The sequence below is a fragment of the Dama dama genome, chromosome 8 (assembly GCF_033118175.1).
Source record: "Dama dama isolate Ldn47 chromosome 8, ASM3311817v1, whole genome shotgun sequence".
Lineage (NCBI taxonomy): Eukaryota > Metazoa > Chordata > Mammalia > Artiodactyla > Cervidae > Dama > Dama dama.
The window spans coordinates 1,851,140-1,873,974 of record NC_083688.1 but is presented as its reverse complement, the minus strand read 5'-3'; the positions used below and the strand labels follow the sequence as shown (position 1 = coordinate 1,873,974).

Sequence of the window (22,835 nt, the reverse complement as noted above, 5' to 3'; positions counted from 1 at the left end):
GCTCAGCAAATAGCCCTCCCTTTGGAAGAGGTGAGGGGTCTTTTTTCTGGGATCATGTCATCCTGCTCTTCTTAACGTGGCACCTGGCTCATCAGAGGGGCTCAGAAATGATGTAAGAGTTCTTACCACCCCTCACCACAGCTCAGGGTCAGGGCTGGAATCAGTCTTCTCTGACCAACGAATAAGACGAGGCTCCTAACCCCTCTGTGTCACCACGGACAGCGTCGGGCAGAGGCGAACCAGAGCCACCATCCACCCGCATCACAGTCAAGAGTGGGGTCCCGTACCCCCGAGTCCCGAGACTGCTGGAGCGCTTACAGAGCGGTGGCTGAGAATCTGCGTTCTGCCTCTGACCCCTCACATCGCTGGTAGGTTTAAATCCAGGCTTGGCCACTTACTGGCTGTGTGACCTTGGGCAAATCACTTACCCTCTCTGAGTTTTATCTTTTCAGCCACCAGAGAGGGTAGTAAGAGCCCCGACATTGTGAGGATTTAGGAGCCAGTGTGTGTAAAGCGCTTCCAGCAGGGTACGGTGCAGACCACGAGCCTGATAAGCCCTGGCGTTGGCATTTCTGTTAGTTCTCAGATCCCAGGGCTCTGGCTGTAGCATCGCTCTCGTGGGGGAAGCAAAAGTCCAGGGAAGTTAAATTAAAGTGCTCTAAAGCCCCTGGCAGGGTTGCTGAGCAGGGGGGAGAGTTATGACCGGTTTTAGTCCCATGGTCCCCACAAAACACTCACGATGCCCAGGAACATTAACCTAGCAGGGGAAGAGAGAGAGAGAAAAAAAAGACAAGCCCGAACAAATGCCCTGTCAAGGAAGGAAATATGTAATCAATTAACTGAGCCTCCCCAAACCTCTCCAAATAATAATTAGGAGTGTCAGCCCAGCTCATGAGGAAACTGCCATAGTGAGGATTAGCTGCGCTCCCTGGAGAATCCAAACGTAAATACACAGAACCCAGCGGGCACTAGACTGGTTCCCATGTCGTAACCTCTGGGCATCTGTCTCCCGGGCCCTGGCCCAGGTTCATCGCCTGTTCCCCTGTTAGTGCAGGGGACAAGGAATGGGCAGCATTATGGCCAAGAAGGGCATCAGGGGAAAAAGGGGATGGAGGCTCTGGGAAGCTGAATGACTGGCCAAGCCACATCACAACTTCATTGCAGACTCAGGACTGCACCCCTGGGCTCTGGCCTCAATGCTGGGCAGACGGATAGCAGTCAATGCGGTGAAAAGCAACCAGGAGCAAAGGGTTAAGAGTGACTGGGGTCAGGATGGGGGCTCCTTCCCCCGAGCATGGAAGGTATTGGAAACTGGAAAGGACACCATAGCCTTTGATGGTCGTCAGAAGCCAGCTTCTCCATTGCAGATGGCTCATGGGCTGTGTGATCTTCACTCAACTACTCATGTGCCTCTTTGCTTCATGTAAAATGAGAAAAATGCTCTGCAGCCTTATGTGGTATAGGTCCATCATCTCAGTCTTTGTCATTTGGTTTGGAGGCGACTTTGTGGCTCAGCTAGTAAAGAATCCACCTGAAATGCGGGAGACCTGGGTTCGATCCCTGGGTTGGGAAGATCCCCTGGAGAAGGGAATGGCTACCCACTCCAGTATTCTTGCCTGGAGAATACCATGGACTGTTCAGAGTTGGACACAACTGAGTGACTTTCTCTTCACTTTGGAGGTAATGGGGCCAATTTTGCACAAAAGGCTATCGGCCCACTGATGTTTTCTCCTTCATGTCTACCAGTGGCAAGTTTTAGGTGACTCCTTCTGAACTAAGACTAGCTTTGCAGCAAGCTAGCGATCCAGCTGGGAGTTACTCCTCCCCATACTCATTCATTCATTCATCCATTGATGAAATGCACACTCCCGCCTCCTACCTTCCCCCAGCCAAGCTCTTCCAGGACCCTTAGGCTCAGCAAAGCTCCCCCTCCACCATTCATTTTAACCAATCCTCATCTCCTGAAACAATTACCTTCCGAGGCCAAGGAGATTCTCCCAGAACCTGGGAACTTTATTAGACTGCAGTAATATATTAAAGAGGAGCTTTGAATCACCCGGAGCAAATTCTAACGTGAAGAAATACCACGGTGACAAATACTTTGTTCTGAACTGTTTACTAAATTAAGTCTTTCCTGGACATTTTTAGCCTTCAATTTTTTTAATACCAGCAATAAAGTAGTTGCGTAATTAGTAATAAAGCTGACATTCGGGTTACTGATTTTTTTACTTAGCAGAAAGAGGATAATATGTGTGCGAGTGTCCATGTGTGTGGGTCTGTGTGTGTGCAGATAATTTCTAACAGCTCTGGTTCTCTGGCTGCAGATGGAGTATTTGCCCTCTCAGCCGCACTGTCCCTGGGCTGTGGGTCGGGGGAAGATGCCCTGAGCTCTGGAGTGGAAATGACTCCCCGTTAGGCGTCAGAGGTTGAATTTCAGCTTCGCAGCTGACTTGTTGTGTGACCTGAGGGGCTCTGGTCTGGGTTGTCTCATCTGGAGAATGAGGAGGTCGGTTGGAAGTGATGCCTAGCTACTGCAGATCCCTCCCGACTCTGGGAGGCGACAGTGGCTCGGACTGGTGTCTTGTGCCGGCGGCTCCACAGTTAGATCTGAGGACCGAATCCCGCCCCCGCCCCCCACCGTCCGTGTTTCCAGTGATCCTCTGGCCGTCTCCGCTCCGGGGTCTGACAGATGTGCCTGCTGTGTGTGTTAGTCGCTCAGTCGTGTCTGACTCTTCGCAACCCCTCGGGCTGTAGCCCGCTAGGCTCCTCTGTCCCTGGGATTCTGCAGGGAATATTGGAGTGGGTTGCTATGCCCTTCTCCAGGGGATCTTCCTGACCCAGGGATCGAACCCGGGTCTCCTGCACTGTAGGCAGAGTCTTCACCATCTGAGCTACAGGGAAGTCCTAACAAACATGTCTAACCCGATCCAACCAGAACTGACTTTTGCACCAACACACAGCCCTAGCCGGTCTGCCTGTCCTCACGCGGCAGGAAGGGGCCCCTTCACTGAAATGTGTGGTCTTGGCCCCAGATGTCAGCGTTGGCTCCTCTCTTTCGATGTCCCCCCACTTCCAGTCTGTCCTCAAGTCCTGCACGCTCCTGGCCCATCCCCTCCTCCCGCCCCCACCCCAGCCAGCTCATCACCACCCCTCCTCCCGGGTCTCCCAGCCTCCTCTTTCCCAACCCGCCAATAGCTAAGGTGGATCTTCCAACAACACAGACAGAGAGGCAAGACCAACCTCGAGGGCTCCTCGTGGCCTCCAGAATACAATTCCAACTCTCATGACCCAGAATGTTCCACAGCAGCGGTTCTCAGACCGGCCTGCCTGCTGGAATCACCTTAGGGGCTTTGAACAACTGAGGCCCGGTTGTGTCCCACCCCACCCCCACCAGCCATAAAGTTCTGACTTGACCAGCAGGGCATGGCCCGGGCATCAGGAGTGCATCAAGTCCCAGGATGGTCCTGACGTGGACCACGGATGCCAGCACCGGCCTCACCTGGGGCCGATCGGAGCCAGGGGCTCTGAGCCCCTCCCCCAGACCTGCAGAACGAGAATCTGCTTTGAAACAAGTGACTGCCGGGCAAGGTCGGCTTCAAGAGGCTGCTCCTGAGATCTGGCCGCTGCTGACTCCTCCCTGGTCTCCCAGCTCCTCCTGGGGCTCGTCAGCCCCAGGCCCTCTGGGGGCATTTCCGCTCTCCTTGTCACTCGGAGCTTGCTCCCGGCCCAGGCCCTTGTTTGCCCCTCTGCCGGAGTCCTCACTCCCTGGCCTTGGAGTGGCTGCTTTCTCTTGCCATCCAGGCCTCCAAGAGCACCCTGTCACCCTGTGCTTCCGGCAAAACCCCAGGAATGTCAGCTCTATGGGGACAAGTTTCTCACCTCCCTTGTTCACCCTTGTCCCCCGAGGTCCTCAGTTAAGAAACACTTTTTAATGGTGAGTGAATACTTAGGATAAGCCCTGACCATAATGTGTGCAACCGTCGTCAGAACTGCGTTTTGTCCCCCACCCAGGGTGCTGCCTGACGCTGGGCTTGCAATGCCTCGATTCTGGGTGAAGACGCTGTCTCTGAAAGGCCCCTGGTGAAACACAAATTGCTAAAGCCTACCCTGTCCATATTCTGGTGGCTCAGCCCACAATGCAGGAGACCTGGGTTCAATCCCTGGGTTGGGAAGACCCTCCGAGGAAGGGAATGGCTAGACTCTGGTGTTCTTGCCTGGAGAATCCCATGACAGAGGAGCCTGGTGGGCTACAGTCCATGGGGTCACAAAGAGTCAGACACGACTGACCAACTAACACTTTCACTTCCCCACTCTTACCCTTCTCTCCCCCACCCCTCCCCTGGCCCAGGTCCCATTAGCACAGGGGCTCAGCCCTATTCCAGAGGGGGCAGTTCTGCAAGACAGGGAAGCTCTACCAGCTCTTGGGATGGTCACCTCCCTTCTCTGGGCGGAGCTTGGTCCCCATAGAGGGTCTGAGATCTATGCTCCACAGGGTTCAAGCTAATGATGGATGGGAAAGTTTTGCTGACCGTTTGAAATAATTCCACATTTAGATAGCCTGTCAGCTCGTCAATTTAACAGACCTCTACTGAGACCTTGTGTTGGACACTGAGGTCTTAGAGGTGAAGAAAGGAAGCTCCTTGTCTTGAGGGAAAAGACCCATCCTCGCCGATTGGAGGTGGGGCGGGGGCGGGGGCCAGCCTAGGTAGGGGCCCCCTCCTTGCAATACCCTAGTGTCTCACCAGAGGGCAGCAGACAGCTTTGCAAGCACCTCCCTCCCCAGGAGAGAAGCTGGTGAGAAGGGTGCGTTCTGGGGGCCCAGGGGTGTCTGGGGGCCTGGGGACAGAGAGTGAGGGCAGGCCGCTGATCTATGCCAACTGTGGACTCGACAGAGTGCATCCATGTTGGTCACTGTGTCTGAGGTCTCCACCAATCCAAGATCCAATCCCAGGCAAGCACCCTTGATCTGCACCCCCAGTGTGGGTGGGGACCCACCTGGAGCCTTGGGTTCCAGGGTCTGTGCTCCTGGAGAGATTCTGGGGCCTCGGAGGGGCTCCAAGCCAAGAGATGCAAGAACGTGCAGAGAGGGCTGCATGCATGCCCCTGTACCTCTGCGTGCAGAGGATGGGAGGGCAAAGCCCCCTCGTGGGGAGAGAGGAATGGGGAGCTGGGATAAAGGAGAGGAGGTCATGCTAAGAAAGGAAAACCACAGAAGCGGAAGGAAAGACGGAAATTCAGAGACTGAAACGAGAAGATCAGCCTCTACTGGTGGGAAGCAAAGAGAGGCAGGACTGGTCCTTCACAACGTCCTGAGTTCCACCCCATGCTAGCGATGTTGGCCTGCCCGGGCTGGGTAGGGAGCGACAGGTTTGTGTGAGTGGATGATTGTGACCTGGCCTGAGAAGAGCTGAATGCCATGCACAGGATGTTCCTGGAGAACCGTCAGTAGCATTGATTCCGCGCGGGGGCAACAGAGCTGGGGAGAACTGGGTTTGCACATATTGCTGGGCTTCATAAAGGTGAAGAAGGCCAGGCGGCCGCTGGAGGAGAGGAGGGGAGACTGGAGTCAGCACCAGGAGCAGCGGCCGGTGGGCGAGGGCAGCAGGCGCAGGCGGGAAGCTGGGCGGGGGCGGGGGCGGTGTCACGCTCAGTGGGGACTTAGGCAGAGCGGTGGAAGCATGTTCGCCTAAATGGATTTCCCAGCAGCTCCATGGAACTGATGCCGCGGGCGGAAGCAGCCAAGGAGACCTGGGAGCCACACTTCTGGGGCCAGGATCGGGCATCACTTGGTCTCCTTGGCCAGGGTGTCGAGGGGCCTGGAACTGCCGGGCAGTGTCTGATTGTAAGGTGATGACGAATCCTGGCAGCTTCCTACCTGGAGGCATCACGCAGCTGGGGCCGCAGGCCCACAGTGTGCCCGCGTGCGTGTGCGCCCTCCTGCAGGCACGTGTCGGGGTGAAGCCACAAGGTCACACGCCCTCACTAAGTCACTTGACTCCCCAGCGCCTGGCAGGGCGCCTGGCATGGGCTGGTCACTCATAACTGGCCACTGGATGAGCCTGGCACGGGCTGGTCACTGTTCATTGGATGAGCCTGCCCTTGATGGCCCAGAGGCCTACTGTGGCTCCAGGGCCCCTCTGAATGCCACAGCGTGGGTGGGAACTCAAGCTTCCCCAGGCACAAGCTGTGTGACCTTGGACAAGTGACCTCACCTCGCTGTTCTTTCCTGTCATCATCTATACAAACAGGGTCTGACGAGCCTGAGATCTGCACTCCATGAGATGGTTGCAGTGGTGAAACACGATGATGGATGGGAAAAAAGTTTTTGCTGACTGTCTAAAATGATAATTCCATATCTGGATAACCTGTCAGCCTATTGATTCAGGAAACGTTTACTGAGGCCCTGGGCTCTCATCCCAGCCCCTGTGTCAGGCGCTGAGGATCTAGAGATGAAGACGGGAGCCTTCAGCTCTAAGAGACAAGACCCGGGAGGGGTGGCTGAGAGCCGGCGTCTCTGAAGAGCACTTCCCGTGGGCCTGACACCGAGGGTGGGGCCAGAACTCTTCTCTGACGGATGCTCTGAGGCTGGGAGGTCTGGGATGGGGTCCAGTGAAAGCTCTGGCTCAGGAAACGTGGGTACCCTCCATCTTTGGGAGCTAGAGCAAGAATATCTTGTTCCTGGGCCCCACCCCCAGTCAAGGCCCCACCGCCTGAGAAACTTACCACTCAGTCTTCTGACAAACAACTTGTGGTATTTGGGGGTGGGGACCCCTGAGGCTCTGGAAATGGCTGGTGCCTGGGAGGACACCCCGGGCTGGGAGGTCACCCTGGGCTGGGAGGACGCCCCGGGCTGGGAGGTCACCCTGGGCTGGGAGGTCACTGGCTGCTCCAGCTGCTTTGTCATCTTTAATCCAAGCAAGTCTTGCCCCTGGGGGCGTTAGGACATCGTTTGTCGCCCACGGCTGCCGGCAGCAACTAGAATTATCTGCATCAGATAATTCTAAAGCCGGGGGAATTCTTTGGCCTGCGCATCAGAGCAGGTGGGAGGAGCTGTGTGCAGCAGTGCCTTCCAGATCTCCCTGCCAATCTCGCCTCTTTTACCTGGAAGACTTTTTAAAAGACTGCTTCCCCAGGCCTTGCTCCAGGCTGTTTGAATCAAATTCCATCTTGGTGGGGCCCAGGAATTGACATTTTTAAGCAACTCCCAAGGTGATCCTAATGCAGGTGGAGTGCAGATCGGCCTGTGGTGTAGATGCCGCCACCACCATGGAGGGTTTCTTGCGCTCAGGCGAGGTAACCGGCAGCCTCTCCTTAGGCCGAGGTGGGCTAAGAGGAGTGGACTCGGCTGAAAATTCCCTGGGAGGCAGACTGCAGCCTCCTAAAATAATCCTAAAATAATCCCTGCTTTTGATTTGGGGACCTGGCTGCTCCTTGGGGCTGGAGACCTGGGGTGTTCAATTCTGATGAGACTCAGAGACAGCTGTTTCAAGAGTGTTGAAAGGGCTCAAGGTTCTCCTTGAAACATCACTCTGGCTCATTTGAATTCCTGGATGGAAGATTTCGGGGTGGGAAAGAGGGGTGGGTCTGCAGGTCAAGGACTAGACATGACCTTGACGATTCTGCATGGGCAGGATCCGAGCTCACCCGCTCTGCCAGCGCACAGTAGGGCAGCCCGGCACATAACAGGGATCCGGCGGGTGCTTGCTGAGTGCTTGAATGAATGAAGAAATGAAGGACCATTTCCTGAACAAGCAACACGGGTTCTGTATGTTCTGGAGACAAAAGGTGCGTGGTCCCCAATAAGGCGGACAGGGAGGCAAGCTGTGGAATTCACTCTTGCAAATCAACAAGGGTCAAAGCGCACTTTTCTTGGTACCAACAGCAGAGGAGGAGCTTGCCCGGCCTGCTAACAGTGGACACTATGGAAGGGACCCTGAACACTTCAAAGGGAAGCAAACCCCTCTCTTCTCTTTGGACCCAACAGCGACTGCATCCATTTAAAAACCAGCTTCGTTTTTTCCTTTGAGCAGATTCCAGAGAGCTGAGACTTTGCAACCTCGACCTTCCCACCCAGAGCAGCCTAGCTGTGACTTCAGCCCTCCCCTCCCTGCCTTCGGGCCTTTGCACACACCACGTTCTCCACCTGTGGTATCCTGGGCTCCTTTGTCTAAAAAACCTACACACGCTTCAAGGGGCCACTTGAAATGCTACCTTCTTGTGGTTCGCCCAGTCTCCCCATCTCTGATTCATCACCACATTACATCTGCATCCTCCCCACGACGGCCATCGCCTGATCACCTGAATTGCTCGCTATTTATCTCCATGTTTTATCTCCTCTTTCCTTTCATCCCACAAATATTTATAGTTCCTCTCTAAATGCCAAGTAGGCTCTGGGGGTCACTGAGATGAAAAGGAGCGAGCAGAACCTCGGAGGAGATTACGGGCTCGTGGGGGTGGCGTGGGGAGCAGGCTTTAAGCTCACAGAGGCGGGGGCGGCCTTGTGCCCACCGCTGGGCACCGCCTCCCCGCGCCTGTGCCGAGAACGCGGCAAGTGCTCAACACGAGCTATCGAGGGGATACGTGAACACATGCCTCTCCGAGTAATAAAGGAGGTGGCATTTCTTCCCGCGTCCTCAATCCTCCTGGCTCTTCTTGCATTTACCCGATATCTCCCACGCCTCCCTCCCCTGATAAATATGAATTAGGAAGGTGTAGCTGTGCGCTCACATTCAGCACCAAGGCCCCAGGCTCTGCTCCACCTTCCCAGCTGTTCTCAGCCTCCTGCAGCTTTGTGGGGGTGGGGTGGGGCAGCTGGGGGACCGGCGCAGGGTAACGACGTGTTCATGGGGATTGGACATCAGACCCCAGGGAGAGGGCTGGCTCCAAGCCCCACCTCCACCTCCTGGCCCCAGACAGCCCGAGGCAGGGTCCCGCTCTGTCTCCTAACTGAGCTCACATTTGGAATCTCAGTCCTCAGACCTAAGAGACAGCTGTCCCCCTCCCCAGAGTCCTCCGCCGAAAGCACTGTCTTCCTCTCCTGGGACCTCCGTGGAGAAGAAAGGCCGATGTGTCTCCTTGCTCCTGAACTCTGGCCACGCTGGCCCTCTGGCAGCTTGCCCAGCTCTTTCTCAGCTCAGGACCTTTGCACTTGCTATGTCTTTGCCCTGAGATGCCCGCTCGAGCTCCACCCCGTCTGCCTGGCTTCCTTTTCCCTACAATCCCCTGCTCAGATATCGTCTCCGGGAGAAGCCTTGTAACCCACTCTGCCCGCTCCCCCCTCACGTATTCCCTGACTCATCATCTCCATCACCTTCCCTTACTGCCTTCACACAGTCATCACCAACTGTAGATATTTTTCCTTTTTCTTTCAAACACATTTTTACCATCTGTCTCTTCTCACCCCCTGCATTGCAAGGCTCACCAGAGCAGATCTGATTATGTCTCACTCACCATCTTATCCGCAGCACCATCCCTGACATGCAGCAATTGCTCGATTCCTTTGTGATAAATAAATGATGCCAGTGTTGGGGAAAGGTGCGGAAGCCTGAATTCCATCTTCCTAAGTTTATTCCACAGCAGGGAGAGTATCAGTGGAAGACATCCACCCCGCCTTCCACCACTAACTCATCCACCCCACAGTTATCTACAAATTGTGCAGGGATGCCGGGGTGGGGGCTGGGGAGACAGCAATGAGAACATCACCCCCAGTCCCTGTCCTCATGCGACTTCCGGTCACGTGCAGGAGGCACTTGGAATACCCAGTGTCAGGGCAGGGAGTGTGGTGGGGGGGAGGGTGCAAGCGTGCTGGGGAGCTGCCCCAGCCTGAGCAGTCAGGAAGGGCTTCCTGGAGGAAGCAGCATTTCAGCTGAACCTGGAAGGATGAGTAGGGCCTTGGCAAAGGGAGGTGGTCCAGGCGTGGGAAGGGCATACTCTTGACCCCTTGAGTCTAGATTTCCCTCATCAACAAAAGGGGGCTGGTGAAGCCTGCTCAGTGTTCCTGGAGACACCCTGGGCTGATGGCTGGGACAGGGACCGCAGAGGGCTTCGGGAATGGAGGGGGCGACCTGTGGAGGGGGGAGCAGGGGCCGGGGAGGCTTGCGGGCCTCCAAGGAGGCCACAGCTGCCATCTGGGGGTGGCCACGTGCTGCAGGGATTAACGCACTTCGCCCACACCATCTCCCCGTCGTTAGGGAAGCCCCACCTGTCCACCTGTGGCCGGCTGGTGGGACAGGTGAACGGGGCCCGAGGCCGGGCCTGGGAGGACGGGCGGGGAGGACAGTGGATATGCAGGAGGCCAGCAGGTGGGATTGTCGCCCACATCCTCTGTCCCCACTTCGCGTCCCCTGAGAGGCAGAACCGGAAACGAGAAATCGGTTGGGAGCTGATGGCTTATTTGGGAGGCTGGACCAGGAGTGGGGATGGAGGGGGAAGGGAGGCAACACAGGAGCCTCTTGGAGCTTTTTCTAGGGGAAGCTGAACCTCGGTCCAGCTGGGGAACGCATGGACAGCGGGGAAGACACATCGGAATAGCCACACCCGAGGTGCAAGGGGGCTGGTGCTGCATCCAACAGCTCCCGGCGGTCGTTAGCCAAGGCTGTCCCCAGACGCCCTGGCACTTGGGCTCCAACATTTACACTCCTGCCTCATCCCACCGCCAACGTCTGCTGCCCAGCCCACAGGCCTCAGCCCAGGGCCCGCCCCCACCCTGGGAGGCTCTGCCTGGCACCCCAGTGCCTTACTCCTCCTGACCCTGCAAGCAGCTCCCCCATCACAGGATTGCCACTGGACTCATGCCTTTGTAGAACTTGTCACGATACATTTATAGTCGTCTTGCTTCTCTTGTTTCTGCTCGGTCTTCCCCATGAGAGTGTGAAGGCCAATCTTTCCTGTTCCTCACTGGATCCCCAGCACCTTGCATCACGCCCACTCCTAGTAGGTGCTCAACTAAATATCCCTTGGACTTCCCTAGTGGCTCAGACGGTAAAGCATCTGCCTACAATGCGGGAGACCTGGGTTCAATCCCTGGGTTGGGAGGATCCCCTGGAGAAGGAAATGGCAACCCCCTCCAGTATTCCTGCCTGGAGAATCCCATGGACGGAGGAGCCTGATAGGCTACAGTCCACGGGGTAGCAAAGAGTCAAAAGAGTCGGACACGACTGAGCGACTTCACTTTCTTTCTTTCTTTTCTTTGAAGGGATAAATTGCTGTCAATTCCAAGCTGGAAGTTCTGGGCTCTGAGGCTCCGAACTAGAAAGGCGTGTGATAGATGGAATCTCGGGGTGGGGGGCGGTGGTTCTGGGAAGGGCAGTCACCTGCCCAAGAGATCATGAACTGGGGTCCTATACCTGCACCCCCACCTGGGTGGGACAGAAGCCCTGGCACCCCACCCAACTCCCACACCTCGGGGCCCCCACCAGTGGGGGGAGACGCTCTGGGGGGTCCCTGGGGCCCCCCTGGCCGCCCAGAAACTGCTCTCTGCCAACTCTTGTTCATCTTCTCAGCCTCTTCTCACCCCACTCTCCCCAGCTGAAGAGGAAGCGGCCCAGACAGCTGTGGAGCTGGGACTCTCTCTAGAAGAGATGCATTAATTTGTAACTATCCTCATTTATATGTAAATGCGGAGTCCCGCGCCCCGCGCCAGCCCGAACCGAGCCCCGCAGGCTGAGGAGCAGGTTCGCCAGCACAGCTGAGACCCAGAGGGTCTGCTCCTTCCTTCCCTTTCCTGTGGCCTCCAGGCCGCCCTCTGCCCGGCTGCCCTCGGCCTGGGAGACTCCCCTGATGCCTGAGGCTCTGGGAGAAGCCTGGGGAAGAAGTGAGCACTGGTCATGACTCCGCTGTGTGTGGGACCCTGGACAAGTCTCCTCCCCTCTGGGCCTCGGTTTCTTCATTTGTAAAACAGGGAAGGCGTGGTGGAGGGCTAGGATGACGTGGGGCAGGGTCTGACCAAGTTGATGTTGTTCCAGTGGGGGACCCTTGGGTGAGTCCTGAACTGAATTTTGACCTCATCTGTAAAATCAGGACCATAGAAAATAATAATACAACAATACCTGCCTGAGTTCAAGGTGTCATTAGTGATGGTTAAGGGAAAGAGTGCGTAGAAGGAGGCTTTATGAAATTAAGAACAAGGTGAAAGCTTTTTCTTTAATGGTGAGGCAAAGAGACAGTTTTCTAGGTACGAGCAGCAGACACGCATGGCTCAGGGGCTGGGGCTGCCCTTACAGGAATTACTAACTCGTGAGGTCCTCACGGGGCTGCTGGGAGCGTCTCCTTGTTTTCGTCCCCTTTCAGAGACCAGGAAACTCGGGCACAGAGTTACCACCCCGAGATTACACTAGAGCAAGGGGCTGGAGGAGCCGGGATTAGGACTCAGGCCATCAGACTTGAGTCTCACCAAAACCCCACGACAACTGTTTAAGCGACTGTCACTGCCAACTTGGCGCTTGCCAAGGGCACTTGCCATCTGCCTCCCTGCAGCTGTTGACCTTTGACGCGCCGTGAAGGGGGGTCAGGGTGAATCACAGGAGCCAGGCTCTTGGTGCTCCAGGTGGTGCAAGTGGTGAAGAACCCACCTGCCAGCGCCGGAGACGCGAGAGGTGTGGGCTCGATCCCTGGGTCGGGAAGATCCTCTGGAGGAGGAAGTGGCAACCCACTCCAGTACTCTCGCCTGGAGAATCCCCACGGACAGACAGAGGAGCCTGGTGGACTATAGTCCACGGGGTCGTAAAGAGTCGGATGCAACTGAGCACTTGCACGTTCGTGCACTCACACACACACACACACACACACGAATTCCAGGATGTGGAACAGATCTTTAAATAGTTAGATATTTTCAGGAACTGATTTCATGAGTCCAATCCTTGCATCTCCTCATATCTGGGAGGATATAAATCCCTTCATGGTGATGTCAGCCCCTTGTGACAAGCAGAAAACCTTCAGTAAGATAAGTGCTTGATTGCCTGAACACCCTTCACCAGAATCACTTTCCCCTTCCTCTTTGGAGCAGTCTCTCAGAGCCACCTGAGATGCTGTCTGCTGGGCTGCAGCCCTCACATTGCCCCGAATAAGACTTAACTTGCAACTCTCACACCGTGTACATCCTTCTTAAGTCGACTCCAACCGCATTAAGCCCGTCTAACAGGTGAGGACACCAAGTCCGAGAGAGGCCAAGGTCCTTGTGATCAAAGGGAACTCAGCAGGGAGAGGCTGAGTTGGGGTTTGAACCAGGTCTTTGGACACCAGGGCTGCAGTCTGGATACTTGAGGTGCAGGGTGTCAGGGATGTTCGGAGAGTCTCTGGGTTTCCTTCCTGGCTCAGAAACCAGGGCCAGGAGTCACTCTGGAGGCCATGCTCTCAGGAGCAGGTGTGTGTGCGTGCACTCAGTGGTGTCCAACTCTGGGACCCCACAGAGTACAGCCAGCCAGGCTCCTCTGTCCATGGAGTTTCCCAGGCAAAAGCATTGGAGTGGGTTGCCATTTCCTCCTCCAGAGGACCTTCCCGACCCAGGGATGGAACAGGTGTCTCCAGCACCCGCTGCACTGGCAGGCGGGCTCCTCACGGCTGAGCCACGTGGGGAGGCAGGAGTGGGCGGGGCGCTGACAGTGAGGGATGCAGGCGGCCGTTGTCTGCAGAGACCATGGCAACCAGGCGGGGTGTGGCACGGACATGGGTCTCTGGGAAGCCGGGAGGTGATCCAAACGTTCACTTGTGCAAAATCGTCTGTGGCTCCCCGAATATTTTCTTCAAAATGAGTTTTCACCTTTTTCTTTGCCCTCTGATGGTAACCTGCTTGTCTTGCCTGCGTGCACGCCAGGTTGCTCATTCGTGTCCGACTCTTTGCGACCCCATGGACCGTAGCCCACCAGGCTCCTCTGTCCAAGGAATTCTCCAGGAAAGAATACTGGAGTGGATTGCCATGCTTTAGGATTTAGACCTTCCCGACCCAGGGATCGAACCCATGTCTCTTAAGTCTCCTGCATTGACAGGTGGGTTCTTTACCACTAGCGCCACCTGGGAAGCCCAGCCTGCTTGTCTTGGGTGTGCTTAGAGGCACCACAAATTCTTTTTGGACGTGGGTGCAGGAGAAATCATAAATATATAGAAGAAGGCATCTATGTGGTGGCTTAAACATCTTTCTGGAGTCCACATTCTCACCAGATTCCCCCAATAAATGCTCAGTCTGAGCTCCTGACACGAAGCCCAGAGAGAAGCACCCAGAAAGGTCCTCCAGGGGAGCACACCCACCTTCCATTCTTACCTAAGCGGGCATGGAAGGACCACAGGCCAGATTCTCTCTGCAGACTGGCTGTGCCCTTGGTAATCTTCCTGTCCCATTTTCTAATTTTACCCGTGGGAAAACTGAAGCCCAAAGGGCCAAGGAGGGTACTAGGGTCACCCGCTCAATTTGCAAATTTCCTTGTACACCTGCCTGGTGTCGAGCCTCGTGTTGAGAGCTGAGGATACAAGGTGGTGGGCAGACCGCTTCTTCCTTCTGAAGAACCTGGGTAAGAAGAGTGGGGCCCTGTCCTCCTGGTGGGTCAGGAGTAAGACAGTAAACAGGGGTGTGGCAAGTACCCCACGGAGCGCAGCGCGAGTCAGCTTGTCTGCAGCGTCTCCTGCCGCGCCTGAGGTGGCAAGCTTGTCCACTAGCTTGGGAGCAGACTGCCACCCCCAGCCTGGCCACCCAGCAAAGCCAACTCAATGGACATGAGTCTGAGCCAGCTCTGGGAGATGGTGAAGGACAGGGAGGCCTGGCATGCTGCGGTCCATGGGATCGCAAAGAGTTGGACACAACTTAGTGAACGAACAACAGCCAGGCAAAGCATTTGGCTACGTAGTGTGAGAAAGCTCGCACACGTGTGTGTGTGCGGAACGGTGCACGTCCTGTGCTGAAGCTGCTCCTCACTGACGCAGGGAGACCCCTCTGGGGGTGGGGGGTATACTGGAGGAGCCGCGTCGTTCACTGTGGGGACGATCAGCTCTGCTGGGGCGAGGGGCTGTCTAAAGAAGGTATCGCACCCGAGGACCTGCTCACTTGGGGTCTGAAGGCTGATGAGGAGTTTACCAGGGAGCAAAGGGAACGGGACCCAGCGAATATAAAGCACCAGGGCGCTAACATAGGACTGGGGCTTTGTGGGGCAAGGTGGGGGGAGTGCGGCCGTGGTGCCCACACGCCGGGAGCTCGGCAGGGCCCGGGCTGGGACCCGCTGCCTTAAAGTCTTCTGGAAAAGGGGGCAGGGGCGGGAATACCAAGCATCTCCACCCCCAAGGGTTCTTCCCTCCCACTCCTGGTGCTGCCTTGGACCTTGGGTCTGGTTGTTCAGGGTCTGTTTTCCTTCCCAAGTTTGCAGCCCGCGGGAAACCACAAAATATGTTCCACGGGCTTCTGAACCCGTGGGAGCCGGTTCACCTCCTGTCTCTGGCAATCCTGCCTGTGTGGCCTTTGGTTATTCACTCACCCTCTCTGGACCTCAGCGTCCTCACCTGGAAAGGGGGTTTGGAAAACCCGCCTTGTGGGACTGTTGGAGCAGCGCCCGGGGAGGCCACCGTGAAGGGTCCATGCCCTGCGGCAGAGCGGCCCCCAGACCCCTGCCCTTCACCCTCCTCCAGGGGATGACCCCCGGGAAGGGGCCCCCCTTCTGCAGCAGAGCCTCAGCTCTGCCTTCCGAGCCCATGGAGGGTGATCCCGAGACACCCCTCCCTGCAGCAAGTGCCGCGGGTGGGCGTGAACAGGCTGGCAAGGCGGCCCCCGGCCCGCGGCGCTCACCTCACGGTGGACTGGTACACCAGGTCCTCTCGTCTGCGGTAGTTCTCCATGTGGGAGAAGTTGGTGGAGAACATGGCATCAAAGGTGAAGATCTTCTGCTTGATGGTGCCGCCGTCCGTCACCTGCAAGGGAGCACAAAGGAGCCGGGTGATGCTCAGCCAGGTGGGGGGTGGGCTCCCGAGGCGCTGGGGCGAGGAGGCAGCCCCGGGAGGACTCTCTGGGGGGGATGCCGTGAGCCTCACTGGTACCAGCCCGGCCGTCCATCCCCGTGTGCAGGCTGAGGTTCTGAGCTCAAGTCTCTCCCTGAGGCCCGACAGTTCAGCCGGAGCAGGGCCACCCTTCTCTCGGGCTCATCCCAGGGCACCAGGTGAGGCCACTTCCCTGATCCCTCTGGTCGGCCTGGCCAAAACGATGGCCAAAGCTTGGGGGTCCACCTGGAGCAGAGACCATGAATGTGTTTGGCCCAAAGCCATCCTTGCCCAAGGAGAAAGGAAATGGGGGAGCAGGCTGAACAGGCAGAGAGGAGAACTGGGGGCCAGGGAGCAGTCCCCTGCGCCAAGATCTCATGTGATTTCAAAATGCTAAACGGCAATAATTTCTGATAAATTCTACAAGGGAGAGGGCCAGAGTATCAAGGGAGCCCAGAGGTGGGGCAGCGCCCATCCTGGAGACAGAGCAACCCCAGAGGGCTTCCTGAAGGAAGCAATGTCTAAGTTGTTCCGAAGCAAGAGTAGGAGTCAGCCCGGTACCTGGAGGGAGGGCTTTCTAGGCAGAAGGGACAGCAGAAGCAAAGGCCCTGGGGTGGGAAAGGACTGCGCGCGCTCAGAGAAGGGAGACTCCTCAGAGTACGTGGGGCAGAGGGGAAGTGAAGTCAGTGAAATGAGAGCTTCATCAGGTAGGGCCTGGTGGGCAAAAGAACTCAGCTCTCCCAAGGGCCAAGGAGGCGCAGAGTTTCAGATTCTGTTTACAAGCTCCTTCTGGCTTTAGACCTGATTGAAGGGACTTGTCTGGAAACCGAGGAACCCGGGGGAGCCTGGGAAGAACCCAGTCGGCTGACACAGGGGATGGAGAGGAGGGGACACGGTGGGGGCTTGCCTGCCCCCGGCTGCCCTCGGCAAGGCGAGGAGGGTGGGCGCAAGATCCCCACTTCACACAGGAGCACGTAGGCCGCAGAAGGCAGGGGCTCCCGGGAGGTGGCAATAAAGCCGCTGCTGGAAGGCAGAGGCTGCTCGGGTGCCCAGCTGCTCACAGCTGATTAAAAGCCAGGCCCCAGTGTGCCCTGGTCCCTCGGCCGCCTGCCCGCACCCCCGCCCCCAGGGCTGGGCTGCTCCCCGCTAATGAAAGTGTTACTCCACAAAGCAGCAAGGTATGTGTTGTCACTGTTTCAATTATTTATCTGTTTACTCGGCTGCAGTTTTCCGCTTGTCTCAGCAACTCTATTATAGACCGGGAGCTTGCAGCCTCTCGCCGCTCAGCTGGGCTCCGCGCTAACAGCCTGCGACGGGGAGGCCGCATGCCTGGTCCTGGAGAAGTGGAATTAACTCCCTGCGGCTCTATGTGCCGGAGGCAGGAGAGGGGGCTGGGAGGGCGGCGGCCGGGGATGGGGCTTCTCCAAGGGGCTTCAGGGGTGCGGGAGATGCTGAAAGCTGCCTGCCCAGCCTCTCTGGGAGGACCAGCCGCAGCACAGCTGGGCTCCCCTGGGCACATCTGGATCCCAGCTGACTTGGACCACATCTGTCTGGCCAAGGTGGTTTTGCTGCTGGTTTTGGGGGCTTCCCTGCAGCTCAGACAGTAAAGAATCTGCCTGCAATGCAGGAGACCTATTTCGACCCCTGGGTTGGGAAGATTCCCTGGAGAAGGGCATGGCAACCCACTCCAGTATTCTTGCCTGGAGAATCAGCATGGACAGAGAGGCCTGGTGGGTGGATTATAGCCCACGGGGTCATAGAGAGTGGGACATGACTGAGCAACTAACAGTTTAGAGAGCACAGACTTAGTGCAATCCAGCCAGCATTTATTGAGCGCCAGCTGTGTGCCAGCCAGAGGCAATGCCCGTATGGATGACCCTCCCCAAACTGCAAGTTCATAAGAGTAGGAGTCCTCTATCAGTACCGGGGTCTCTAGGGAGCCCTGGCTGGCGTGGCTTAGAGTGATGGTAACACATTCACAAACTTGGGAACCCTGAGAGGGATCAGCAGTGAGATTTGCCACTACAAGCTTCCTCCTCGCACCTCTGAGTCTCCTGCAGGCTCACCAACTGCTCATACATTTCACTTACTTGCTCTCTAGGGGCTTCACGCTTTTTTTGACCACGCTTGCAGTGCAGGGCTTCCCTGGTGGCGCTAGTGGTAAAGAACCTGCCTGCCAATGCAGGAGACATAGAGACACAGGTTTGATCCCTGGGTCGGGAAGATCCCCTGGAGGAGGGCCTAGCCACTCACTCCAGTACTCCTGCCTGGAGAATCCCATGGAGAGAGGAGCCTGGCGGGCTACAGTGCATGGGGTCCCAAAGAGTCAGACACGACTGAAACGACTTAGCATGCATGCATGCAGTGCAGTCAGAAGGCAGGCTGTCACAGCCTCTGGTCTCTCCCCTCGCCTCTCACCAGCTTCCCAAACAGGGAATCAAGACGGTGGAGGAAGAGGAACAAAGTGCCTTTAAACCAGAGCCCTGAACTGGGCGACGGTTTTACTGCCTCCTCACGGGGACATCTGGTGATGTCAGGAGCCAGGCTTGGTTGCCACACCTCAGGGGCAGGGAAGCTATAACCCTCCTATGAGGCACAGGACAACCCCCCCAAAGAATTATCTGGTCCAAGATTGGGAAATCTGCTTGAAGTCCATCACTTTGCGTATAGCAGAATAGACAATAACCTCCCCATTTTGCAGATGAGGAAACTGAGGCTTGGAGAGGCAAAGTGATGCAGCTGAGATCCCACAGTGAGGTCTTGGCAGAGTGCTGGCCCCCAGATCAGGGTTCACATCCCACCCGCTAGGCTGACCAGGGCTGTGAGTGAACTAAACACCTCCCTGCCTTTCTCTTTACCCTCAGCGGCTGCCTCGTTAGGAGGGAAAATGCCAGGAGCCAGCGGAGGTGTGAGGAATTTTCTCCTAAAGTCTTGAAAGTGGAAGGCATCCTGCCCATTTGACTTGCAGCCTCTCCTCCCTTCAGGTACTGCTTTTTTATCTCCTCCTAAAATGCTAAAATGCGGCAGCCCCAATCTCAAATTTCACTCCTTTTTTTTTTTTTTTTATTATACAAAGGAGGGGAAAAAAATCTGTCAGTAAAACTGTCTCCTCAAATTTATTCTCTGGGACTGAGGTTTTTATTGCTGGGAAAATACACCCACACCCCACATACACTCCCAGGTACCCACATACCCCAGATAAAACACCGAAGAATTATCTGAGTCGTAAATCGCTGTTTCAGGCCGAGGGACAGGGGAGTTTCAAGGACGCACTTAGCTTTATTTTCATTTCATTTATACCTTTTTCTCTGGGGCTGTGTCTGGCTGCTGTGGGTACCCTGGCCACGGGCAGCCTGAGACAAGTAGTCACTGCTTCTACCTAAGGCACCCGCCATCCCAGCTCCCTGCCGCCGACTCCCCAGTCTCCCTCAGCCTCAGGGAGGGTAAAGGAAAGTAATGGACTCGAAATCCACTCTCAGGCTCTGTATATCGTGGGAGATTGCGCAGCCCACGGCCCAGTAAGAGGCCAGAGCTGGGGAGACAGTGGCTGTAGCAACAAGCACTAGACAAGCATCATCTGAGGCCCATGGAGGCGCCACGGCTTCCTTTGGAGGAAGGGGTAATCGCAGGAGTCTTCCTGGAGGAGGTGGGCCCTCTTCTGGGAGCACCTAGTTTCCGGCTGCTTCTCCCTGCCTGTGGGTGGCTTAAGTGAGAAGCTAGACTGATTTCCTCCACACCAGCTGAATCCTTGATTTTTGGTTACTACTTTGTACTTTTGATTAAGCTATTGCACCTAAGTCTCAGTTTCCTCATCTGTAAAATGGGGATAACCTGACTTATCTTCTTGGAAAGATTAAATGAGACAAGGTTTGGATAGATCACCTGGTGTGTGGTCAGTGCTCAGGGGAGATACCTATTATTAGGAATACTAACACTTTTCTGAGTCACCGCTTTTCCTGTATCCCTTCTCACTCTTCAGGGCTAAAGAGCAGAATATCACTTGCCGAAAAGCCAGAGGATGAAGAAAACCAGTAAATGAAAGAAAGGGTCCAACCCTGGGGAGGTGGGCAGGTGGAAGAAGCCAGAAGCCAGTGTGGGCACCAAGGACCGGAAGGCAGGGGTTCGCGTTTGCAGGGAGAGAGAGCAGAGGCCCGGGAACTTGCTGAACTGTTGTGTGATTGCATCAGCCCAGCGAGAGCTTGAGGGGGCTCCGCGCAAGGACCGGGGTGGTGGGCTAGTCTCAGAGACTCCAGGACAGTCTCCCAGAGCCCAGGGCAGGTGGGATCAGGAAGGCAGGACAGACAGAGGAGGGCAAAGCTGGCGGGGGCAGACAAGGTGCTGTTGGAGAGTCAGAGATGCGTGGGGCTTCCTTCCTTCAGAGGGAGGTGGGCTTGTGTGTTTAGTCAGTCATTCAACAGATTTTTACTGAATCAATAAACAGGCTTTGAATGTGAGCTACTTCTAGAACATCCACTCTGTGAGGGCAGGGTCTTTATCTACCCTGTTCATGCTCTGCCCCCAGAGCTGGGCAGATGGTACTTACTCAGTAAATATTTGTTACATGAATGAGCTGATGCTGGGAAAGATTGAAGGCGGGAGGAGAAGGGGACGACAGAGGGTGAGATGGCTGGATGGCATCCCCGACTCAATGGACATGAGTTTGAGTAAGCTACGGGAGTTGGTGATGGACAGTGAGGCCTGGCGTGCTGCAGTCCATGGTGTCGCAGGGAGTCGGACACGACTGAGCGACTGAACGGAGTTGAATCCGTACCACGCGCCAGGCACTGGGGACACCACGAGGAGTCGAGAAACCATTCCTGCTGCTCTACAACACAGACTCGCCCCAGGACGGCCTGCTGCGGCCACACCCGGGTCGGATGGGGCTTCCTGGTAGGACCAGACCCCCTGGGGAAGGTGGTGGGACCATCCATGTGGTGATGCTCCAGAGAGAACATGCGTGCACCTGATGCGCTCTCTCTCGGGGGTCCTTCTGAGACAGGCCGGGACCCGGGACCTTTTGCTGCAGTGCTTCCTCCTGGGCAAACTTCTCAAAAATACAAAGAAGCTCTCTGGGACTAAGTATAACTGCGTGCATGCTGCAGTTGGAGCAAATTCTGGACCATATGATACAAAAAGACCAAACCCCGCCCCCTCCAAACCCAACTGCCACTTCTGAAGAACTGGGAGCAAAAATCAGGTTCTAGGAGCAAAAGCAGGGAACTCCACATGCCCCCCATGCACTCAGCACCACAAAGCGAGGGCACCCAAGCCTTCTGTACACACCCCTGCCCTCACCCCATAAGGAATCCATTCTCGCCACCAACCCCCTTCCCCTGTTACTTGTTCTCACCCCCTCCTGATGCAGCAGGGGCCCCAGGGAAGCCTTGCCTGAATTTCTCGTCTGTCCTGTAGTCAATTTCTATTGATGGGGGAAGACCAAGAACCCTGGCTGGTATTGGTTCCCTGAATGATCAGCTACAGCAGACGGAGACCTGGGTTCTAAACTGCTCTGCACCTCTCCTCTCTCCAGGCCTCAGTTTCCTGAAATAGTGAAGAGACGTGGGCAGGGTGAGCTCTGAGGGCCGTTTCTACTCTGAATGCCCAGATGCTCTGATTCTGGAATAGCTGGCCCTGGAGGCCACACCTCCACATGCCCTGCCCGCTCAGCCGAGGCTCCGCAGCTGCCCCCGGGTCCCGAGGCTGCCTGACCCCCTCCCAGGGCCCCCACTGCCCCTGACCAGCTCATCTGGCTTCAGCCGGGCTGGGCTGATTTTGCAAGTGCCGCCCGCAAAGCATGGCAAACGGCCTGAATCCAGCGAGAGAGCCTGTGGGGCTGACGGGGTTTCCATCTGAAAAACAAGTAAGTCTACAACTCTAGCCTCCTCCCAATGTCCCTGGGTGCCATCATCCAGAAAAGAAAAAAAAAAAGGAGTGGGGGGAATCGCCTCCCCCTACCCCGAACCTCCTCTTCTTTGTGTTCCACAAAACCAATTACAGGTTGGAAATAGCTGTAATAAACTTGATATCCCACTTATGGGCCAATCCCGCCGCGGCTGGAAAGTGTAATAGTGGCGGAGAGTGAAAACCGCTGGTGTATTTTGCCGGAGCTGTTTAAATTGCCTGCCTACATTATCCCAACTCCTCTCCAGCCGGGAAGGAATTTGCTCTCCTGGAAATGGTGCAGCTGAGGTCTCTGTGGCTGGGCAGCGAAAGGGAGCTTTCGCAAGGAGGGTTTTAATGAACCGATTAGACATGGAAGAGCGATGAGTCAGGCCAGCTCAGGTTCAAATCCCAGCACCAGCAGGCTCCAGGCAGCTCCCAGGCTACTAGGACAGGCAGGAGCCACGGCTGCCCTAGGGGCCTGTCGTTGCGGGGAAAGGGACCCTGAAAGTGAGGCATGGTGGCCAGAACTCTGGGCCAAGCATGAGGAGGCTCAGCTCTTCCATGGGGGCTGTTGCGTGCTGGCTCTGGGCTCTCAAGCAAGTCACCAATAATCTTGGAGCCTCAATTTCCTTATCTGTAAAAAGTTCATCAGACCCAGGCTTCCCTGGTCGCTCAGATGGTAAAGAATCCGCCTGCAATGCACGAGACCTGGGTTTGATCCCTGGTTCGGGAAGATCCCCTGGAGAAGGGAAAGGCAACCCACTCCAGTATTCTTGCCTGGATAATTTTATGGACAGGGGAGCCTGGCAGGCTGCAGTCCATGGGTTCACAAAGAGTTGGACATGACTGAGCGACCAATACCAAGTTGTTAAAAATGCCTCAAAAAGAACCTGTGAAAGGCCTATATGTGAAAGCATCTTGTAAAATGTGAAGAGCACATCTTGAAACTTCTGCCATGCAATTGGCACCTGGAAGTCTCTTCTCCACCCCACCCGACCCCG

General features: G+C 56.1%; 1 protein-coding gene across 1 annotated transcript in view; it reads right to left on the bottom strand.

Moving 5' to 3' along the window:
* Positions 1 to 22,835, bottom strand: part of IGSF21 (immunoglobin superfamily member 21) — a 269,234-nt gene that overhangs the window by 71,117 nt on the left and 175,282 nt on the right. The window contains exon 3 of the mRNA XM_061147813.1: positions 15,764 to 15,885. Coding sequence (XP_061003796.1) covers positions 15,764 to 15,885 — 122 coding nt within the window. The remainder of the gene's footprint in view (positions 1 to 15,763; positions 15,886 to 22,835) is intronic.